The following is a 9270-nucleotide window of genomic DNA, read 5'->3' as shown; positions in this document are numbered from 1 at the left end:
ATGGCCAGTCGGCCAGCTCAAGGAAGAGTCTTGGTGGTTCCAAACTTCTCCCTCTTAAGAATGAATGAGTCCACTGTGTTCTTGCTGCAGAAATTGGTTTGTATCCTTCCCCGGTTCGTGCCTCGACACAATCTTTTCTCTGAACTCTATGGACAATTACTTTGACCTCATGGCTTGGTTTTTACTGTGACATGTGCTGTCAACTATGGGACCTTAAATTGACAGGTGTGTACCTTTCCAAATCATGTCCAATCAATTGATTTTCCACAGGTGGACTCCAATCAAGTTGTAGAAACATCTCAAGGATGATCAATGGAAACAGGATGCACCTGAGCTCAATTTCAAGTCTCATAGCAAATGGTCTGAATACTTAGAGACAATGTCAAAACCTAAACTATACTGAAACTAATTTCACAAATAAGAGTAAGCCTATAGACACGACTAAATTGACATAAATATGATGAGTGACCAAATTAGGCGTATCAGTTGTCAAATAATACATGAAGGGATGGGTGTATCTTGTCATTGACAGATGCAGGGAAATCAGCATCACTTTATCAAATCCTCCTTCAGAGTCACATGCAGGTAAAATATTTTATCTATATGTTTTTACACACACACATTATTTCTACGTAGCTGCTGTTCACACTCAACCTCCCTCCACGTTTCTCTCTTTACTCACCATCCTCTGAACCATGATGATGTGGCCAAAGTCTCTGGCTCATTGGAACAAACATTCAAGGCCTTAATGAAGGTTAGAACCTTCTCTGTTTAATGGCAATTGCAGTTGCACAAGCAGGACGCAGTCCCCACACATTGCATTGGAGCAAAAACGATCTGCGTTGTATGTGATGATGTAGGCTAATGACAGTGGACAGCTGAGCAGCAGCTCTGTAGGCAGCGAAGTAGGCAGCATCTAAATACATTTTAAAAACGATTATCGGGTTTACAGAAAATCCAGAACTGCAGCCAATCCGATATGTGAGCTTTTGTCCACAGGACAAACGCTTTTAGTCAGAATTGACTGACATATCTGTAGTTCCTCCACATAACCAGCTGGATGTGACAGATACCTTTTATAGTTATATTTGTAAATATGAATTCACATCGTATAAAATAATTAGACATACAGTATGTATGAAAAATAACAACATTATTACAGAGTCGGTAGGTTGTTGCTTGATTTATTTATTCATTGAATGATTGGTTTATGTATATATTTATTGATTGGTCGATTTGATTGATTGATTGAAAGGATGGGTTTCCCATTTTCAAACCGCTGCTTTGTGTATAAACACTTTTTTAAAGCATGTATAGCGCTACTGTATTCATCTGCATGTCTCCATTTTCGTTTACAGAAAATAAGACTGTTTTACATACTTTCTATCGCTAAAGGGGAAATCTGCAGTCTAAATAATAACAACGCGGGTACCCTGCCACCAATTGTTTTACAAATACAGTTTTAACAAACAATGGAATTAAACAAGCATATGTTGTATTCTGCATGGATTAATAGTTATATACAATTCAATTAAAAGTACGTAGGAATTGCAGATTGCCACTTTAAATATGGATGAAATTAGACGGAAATGTTAAAAACCCATTATCATGATTCTCTCCTTCATAATTTCCCCTGTGTTTGCATTCGGTACCTGAGTCTATGGGTACAATCTTAATCAAAGCAACATCCGTGGGTCTCCGAGAAGGATGGAGGGGTAATATCCTATTGTGCAGTACACTGTGTCTGGTTTCTTTAGATGATTTCCTTTGCCCACTGGGTGGTGCTGTGCTGCAGCTGGTATCTGTAGGGTGCTGTAGAATGTCTCTGCCTGTGGGGGGGACTGTGGTTCTATCCTCTCTTCTGGTGAAGTGTACTCCTTGTCCCCTGGATGCCCCTCTTCTCTTTCTGCTGATGCTGGTACTGCTCCTGGTCTCCCTGCAGTAATGTAGATAGATGTCACCTCAGATCCAGGGGTGTTCTGGGGTTCTGGTCTTCCTGGTATAGCGCTCACTGGGTTGTCAACTTCTGGAACAACGGCCTGTTAGGAGATGAGTAATCATAACATGCAAATTATCATTGTTTAAAATTCTCTAGACTCTAAGACATTGGACGGTGGGGGAATTGCTTTAACATGGTCATACAATGCATCATTTAGATATTTGATATTACATTTGTAAATGTTTTGATAAAATATTAAATTTGGCCTTTAGTCCCAAATCCCATAGAAATGCATTGAATAACACATTCATAAATGTGACAGTTAAAAATAAGGACTACGGTTTTGAAGAGTCTGTCCTATATCTAGGAGATACAAGAAATCTCAGGAAATATTTTAGCTTTTTTCCCCCCCACATATTTAACTATACCTCCATACTTCCATAATTAAAAAAAAAAACAGTACCGGTTACCTTCAAACAGGTCATAGAGCAAAATCCCCTTTCCACTGTGGGGTCACATTAGTTTGTAGCCCAAACCATTCAGACGCTACAGATGTTTTCCTGAGACAACGGATTTCAGGGATGTCTCGTGTTCTGACGAACACCGCTGTAGCATGGGCTGCATCTCAATCTACTGCATCCGCCTATTGCGGCCCATGCAAAAAAATGGATACAGTGGGGAGAACAAGTATTTGAAACACTGACGATTTTGCAGGTTTTCCTACTTACAAAGCATGTAGAGGTCTGTTTTTATCATAGGTACACTTCAACTGTGAGAGACGGAATCTAAAACAAAAATCCAGAAAATCACATTGTATGATTTTTAAGTAATTCATTTGCATTTTATTGCATGAAATAAGTATTTGATCACCTACCAACCAGTAAGAATTCTGTCTCTCACAGACCTGTTAGTTTTTCATTAAGAATCCCTCCTGTTCTCCACTCATTACCTGATTTAACTGCATCTGTTTGAACTTGTTACCTGTATAAGAGACAGCTGTCCACACACTCAATCAAACAGACTCCAACCTCTCCACAATGGCCAAGACCAGAGAGCTGTGTAAGGACATCAGGGCTAAAATTGTACAAGGCTGGGATGGTGTTAATGTAATTTCATAATTCCAATATGTTTTCATTAATTGAATTCACTTAGTCTATTTTATGAGAATTTTTAAGATTCTGATTTGCATAAAATAGACAGAGACCAGTCTTATCAAAATTAGATAATAGTATTTATTCTCGGAGCGCGCTGCCATGAAACCACGAACAACAGTTTATATACAAAATATGACGTCATAGGTTATAAAATGTCCTTCCTCCTATCGACAAGGGCAGAACCGGTTAAAAAGTTTATTCCAACCCCCTCGCTCGCTCACTCCAGACACACACTTATCAAGATTAACTTCTGAAATCTCACCTTCATCTATCACTATTCAGAAGACAGCTCCAGATAATGGAAAACCTGGGAAAACACTCACTGCCTTATCTAAACAACCCAGAGCTAAGTTGAGTCGGTTCAACCATAGGTTAACGATTCTTTCTGCTTACTTAAAACCCACAATCTAGTCCTCCCCAACCTAGCTGGAATGGTATTTATTTTATTTAATTACCCCCTGTTTCATGCTCCACAATCCCTTCCTTATGAATTAATATTATTAATCAGATATAATAAAACAGAGTATAGTTTTAATTAGTTATAGTTCTATTTAAAATGTAGATATTGTTTAGTCATTATTCATAAAATTCCTAACAGATGGGATACAGGACAATAGGCAAGCAGCTTGGTGAGAAAGCAACAACTGTTGGCGCAAATATTAGAAAATGGAAGAAGTTCAAGATGACGGTCAATCACCCTCGGTCTGGGGCTCCATGCAAGATCTCACCTCGTGGGGCTTCAATGATCATGAGGAAGGTGAGGGATCAGCCCAGAACTACACGGCAGGACCTGGTCAATGACCTGAAGAGAGCTGGGACCACAGTCTCAAAGAAAACCATTAGTAACACACTACGCCGTCATGGATTAAAATCCTGCAGCGCACGCAAGGTCCCCCTGCTCAAGCCAGCACATGTCCAGGCCCGTCTGAAGTTTGCCAATGATCATCTGGATGATCCAGAGGAGGAATGGGAGAAGGTCATGTGGTCTGATGAGACAAAAAAAATAGCTTTTTGGTCTAAACTCCACTCGCCGTGTTTGGAGGAAGAAGAAGGATGAGTACAACCCCAAGAACACCATCCCAACCGTAGAGCATGGAGGTGGAAACATCATTCTTTGGGGATGCTTTTCGGGAAAGGGGACAGGATGACTGCACCGTATTGAGGGGAGGATGGATGGGGCCATGTATCGCGAGATCTTGGCCAACAACCTCCTTCCCTCAGTAAGAGCATTAAAGATGGGTTATGGCTGGGTCTTCCAGCATGACATCGACCCGAAACACACAGCCAGGGCAACTAAGGAGTGGTTCCGTAAGAAGCATCTCAAGGTCCTGGAGTGGCCTAGCCAATCTCCAGACCTGAACCCAATAGAAAATCTTTGGAGGGAGCTGAAAGTCCGTATTGCCCAGCGACAGCCCCGAAACCTGAAGGATCTGGAGAAGGTCTGTATGGAAGAGTGGGCCAAAATCCCTGCTGCAGTGTGTGCAAACCTGATCAAGAACTACAGGAAACGTATGATCAATTCAATGTAATTGCAAACAAAGGTTTCTGTACCAAATATTAAGTTCTGCTTTTCTGATATATCAAATACTTATGTCATGCAATAAAATGCAAATTAATTACTTAAAAATCATACAATGTTATTTTCTGGATTTTTGGATTTTTAGATTCCGTCTCTCACAGTTGAAGTGTACCTATGATAACAATTATAGACCTCTACATGCTTTGTAAGTAGGAAAACCTGCAAAATCGGCAGTGTATCAAATACTTGTTCTCCCCACTGTATCTCTAGCTTAACCTGACAGATTTGTACCTGGATGTTATTATTTTATATATATTTACTCAATGGTGCGTCAATAGACTTTACGGTTGTTTAAACATAGATTAATGAGAGGGTACCTTCAGAAGCAGTATTTCTTTAGGGGATCGCCATCTTCTGGTTGATATGATGCATCCTACACCAACTAAGAATAATCCACCAGTAACAATGCCCACAATGATGCCAACTAGTGATGCTGCAGCGATCCCCTTCTTCTCAACAATACCTGAGATGTCACACACACACACATATATACACACAAAAAAAGCATTATCAACATTTTTTGCTGGAGAAGAATATAACTGCAATGATATTACAACTTTTTTTTTTTTTTTTACAATGCTAGAGGAAATCACAGAAAGTGGAAGTTAGTAAATTAGACTTACATATGTCATTCATGCGTTGTGATTTGGTCTCTGTGCTGACATGATTGTTGACGATACACTGGATGAATCCATTACCACTGGAAACAGTGATGTTGACCTCAGAGACTGACAGAGAATCCTGGTACAGTGGGCACTGACCTCCATCACAGACAGAAAACATCCAGCCTGAACAATTCACTGTGATGTTACAAAGTCCTGTACTTGAGTTGTAGTATGTCACCTGCATGGCTGGAATGGGAACAGCTTCTACAACAACCAACACAGTTCAGAAAGATACATTTCACATGTATGACTGGTGAATACACAAAAAAAGGAGATTCGCTATTTTAAACAAAACAGAAACACATAGCAGGCTACCAAAACACAACAAATCACAAAACTCACCCAACACCTTAAGTTTGTATGAAGACGTTGAATCTGTCCAATCGTTTTTCTTTGCATTTGCAATGTAAATTCCACTGTCTGTGTCTGTCAGATTTTTAATGCACAGAGTGTGGTTCACTGGGTTAGAATCTACCTTCTTCTTGTATTTAGGAGATATGTCTTCATCATCCACTATTACATCCTTTCGGAACTTCCATGTAATTCCTTTGAGTTGATCAGGGTGTTCTGCAACAGCCAGACATACCGAACCTCCCTTCAAGCCATACTGGTCTATTGGAGGGACATCAGCCCAGGTCCCTAAAGAGAGAAGAAGAGGTTCACCGGGCGCAGAGTTTGTTCCTGTTTATTCAGATCGGGATAATCTTAATAAGTGTTCATCTAGAAATACATGTTTTTACTGAGTTACAGTTAATTTAAGGAAAACAGTCAATTGAAATATATTTCATTAAAGAGAGAAATACTCCTCAGCATGTGGAGGTCTTGGGCTGCGGTTGTGAGACCATTTGGTCTTACTGACAAATGATCTAAAACGATGTTGGAGGTGGTTTATGGTACAGAAATGAACATTACAGTTTCTGGCAACAACTCTGGTGAACATTCCTGCAGTCAGCATGCCAATTGCACCCTCCCTCAAAACTTAAGTCATCTGTGGCATTGTGATGTGCGGCAGAACTGCACATTTTAGAGTGATCTTGTATTGTCCCCAGCATAAGATAAACCTGTGTAATGATCATGCTGTTTAATCAGCTTCTTGATTTGCCACATCTGTCAAGTTGATCGATTATCTAGGCAAAGGCGAAATGCTCACTAACAGGGATGTAAACAAATTTGTGTACATAATTTGAGAGAAATCAACTTTTTGTTCACATGGAACATTTCTGGAATCTTTTATTTCAGGACCAACACTTTACATGTTGCGCTTTTATTTTTGTTCGGTATAAAAGCTTTCCACAACGCAATTCTCACATTGCTTTCAATATGATTGTCTTCTCATTTGTAGTTTTGATGATGAAGTGTTGAGCTATGATGAGGATGATGTGTTGTATGATGTGTCTAATCAGCTTGATACATTCAATTCTGAGGTAGAGCCTACACTTTTTGAAGATAGCATCAGTGAGGACATGGATCACGACATAGATCTTCAAGATAGGGCTCTAAAAGCCAGATAAGTCCAGCTACACACACGTATGGTTGCTTTACTAAGACGGCAGTACAGCCAAGATCTACTCTTCTGGAAGAAAACCATGCCACGCTTGCACCAATCTGATTAAAAAATGCCCAAACAAACTATCAAATATGTATGTAACATGGATACTTCTAGAATACCACCAGAACTGATCTCTTTAATTAACCAAATGAATGAGCTCACCCCTCCTTCAACACCACACCCCACACAACAACACTCACCTCCTATTTTAAATCATGCAAATGATGACATATTATCACAGGTACCCACAGAACCTATCTCCTTAATTAACCTAATTAACAAGAGGGGCCCAACCCCCACACATACATTCACAACTGCTATAACTCCTACACATAAACACACATTATCACAGGTACCCCCAGAACTGATCTCCTTAATTAATTAACAACACCCCCCACACATAAACACATGGCACCTACAAGCCCTGCAGGTTATGAAGACAATGAGCAACCACATGATGATTTTGATGAATTGGAAAATTGTGTAATACATAAGTATAAGTGTCCGTGTTTTGCACCGCAATACATTTAACAATACAGAGATTTGTCAGTTACTTTAATTTCACATGTATGAATCAGAGCCATGATTATGCCGTTTTTTTATGTGATGATTTTGAAAACTCTAGGAGACCTTTTAGAATGGGCTACAGATTTTGCCACAACTCATGAAATATGAGTTGAAATATGTGGTGATCGTCTGCAAAACACAGTATCTCTTGTTTTACCTCATGGTGAAGCAGATCTTGGGACAATTTACAGCCCTGTTGGAACGTCTTGTTCTATCTAATGTATCCATCATAGCTGATAGGACCTTAGAACTTGTTGTACAAATAGTCCGCCAACCCCCCTGGGCGGAGGGGGTCAGAGAACCCCCCCTGGGGCGGAGGGGGTCAGAGAACCCCCCCTGGGGCGGAGGGGGTCAGAGAACCCCCCTGGGACGGAGGGTGTCAGAGAACCCCCCCTGGGGCGGAGGGGGTCAGAGAACCCCCCTGGGGCGGAGGGGGTCAGAGAAGGAAACATGATAGTCTCAAAAAATAAGAAGGGCTATCTCATAAACGTTAACAATCCTGGTAATCAGTTATGTTTTGTAAAAGTTCTATAATATTTACTCATTCCTATATGTACTGATCTAGATGCTTTACAAAAGGCCAGTGACCTGTCCGATGCAGCCGTTACACCTAACACCATGTGAGGATTGTCATCGTACATGTCGTTCCTCCGACTGCTACGAAAATGTTTCCAAAATGTCCAAACCTTAAAATAGACAATCCCCAACATGTGGTATCCTACACCTTAACTGAACTAGGCAAGTCAGTTTAAGAACAAATTCTTAATTTCAATGATGGCCTTGTTTTTTTTTTTTACCTTTATTTTTACTAGGCAAGTCAGTTAAGAACAAATTCTTATTTTCAACGACGGCCTAGGAACAGTGGGTTAACTGCCTGTTCAGGGGCAGAACGACAGATTTTTACCTTGTCAGCTCAGGGTTTGAACTTACAACCTTCCGGTTACTAGTCCAACGCTCTAACCACTAGGCTACCCTGCCGCCCCTTGTTCAGGGGCACAACGACAGATTTTTACTAGTCCAATGCTCTAACCACTAGGCTACCTGCCACCCAAATGTTAAGGGCATTTGAAAAGCAGAGACACTGAAGTGGTTCAAGAAGTGGAACATGAGTGCTACATTCAACCATTGACTAGAGATGAACATTCAGAGAAAAATGTGTTTTATGACTTCGAGAGAAATCAGAAATCAGGGCTTCATCTGCCTATTTTCGTATCTACGATGACTTTCAGGGTTGAAAAGACTATTCTTTCTAAAACATTTCAGAAATCTCCAGTACAAAAACTTCGCTTTTTTAGCTCACAATTCTAGAGCCTATGATTCCTATCTTCTTTTGAACCCCCTTGATACAACAAGGCGTTGCACCCAGTGTCATATCCCAAGGTAGTAAAATCTTGTGTTGTGTAGACCCCGCCTTCAACCAGAGATACATTAACAGTTGAAGTTTCTTCACATCTGAGGAGAACCTACATTATATTGGATCTTATCCCAGTCCTGAAATGTACGGGTGTGATCAAATGTCTCCCAAAGAGAGTGAGAGATTCATGACTTGGTCTGAGACTGTACGTCATAATACCTTTGATTTCCATGAATAGATGGAATTATACTGTGACAATGCTGTGGTTATACTGCATGACGGATGCTTCAGATTCAGAGAAGAGGTAATCAAAGATGCCTACATTGACCCCTTGAGTTGTACGACTATTGCATTAGCATGCATGAAAACCTATCATACACACTTTTTACTTTCAGCATCTATAGCTATTCCATCGCCTGACAACTACCGCCGACAATTCAAGTCATACTCTAGCGGTTCCATT

At 40.4% G+C, this 9270-nt stretch overlaps 1 protein-coding gene across 1 annotated transcript; it reads right to left on the bottom strand.

Moving 5' to 3' along the window:
* Nucleotides 1-843: 843 nt before the first annotated feature.
* Nucleotides 844-8094, bottom strand: LOC118966162. Its single transcript, XM_036989258.1, has 5 exons — nucleotides 8028-8094; nucleotides 5680-5976; nucleotides 5296-5541; nucleotides 4990-5135; nucleotides 844-2039 (listed from the first exon to the last, which is right to left on the bottom strand). Exons 1-5 carry the CDS (start codon nucleotides 8092-8094, stop codon nucleotides 1677-1679), a joined length of 1119 nt encoding a protein of 372 aa, XP_036845153.1. The 3' UTR covers nucleotides 844-1676.
* Between the last annotated feature and the right edge of the window lie 1176 nt (nucleotides 8095-9270).

Source organism: Oncorhynchus mykiss, chromosome 9, assembly GCF_013265735.2.
Source record: "Oncorhynchus mykiss isolate Arlee chromosome 9, USDA_OmykA_1.1, whole genome shotgun sequence".
In the NCBI taxonomy this organism is placed as follows: domain Eukaryota; kingdom Metazoa; phylum Chordata; class Actinopteri; order Salmoniformes; family Salmonidae; genus Oncorhynchus; species Oncorhynchus mykiss.
This window is presented reverse-complemented; position numbering and strand designations above follow the sequence as displayed.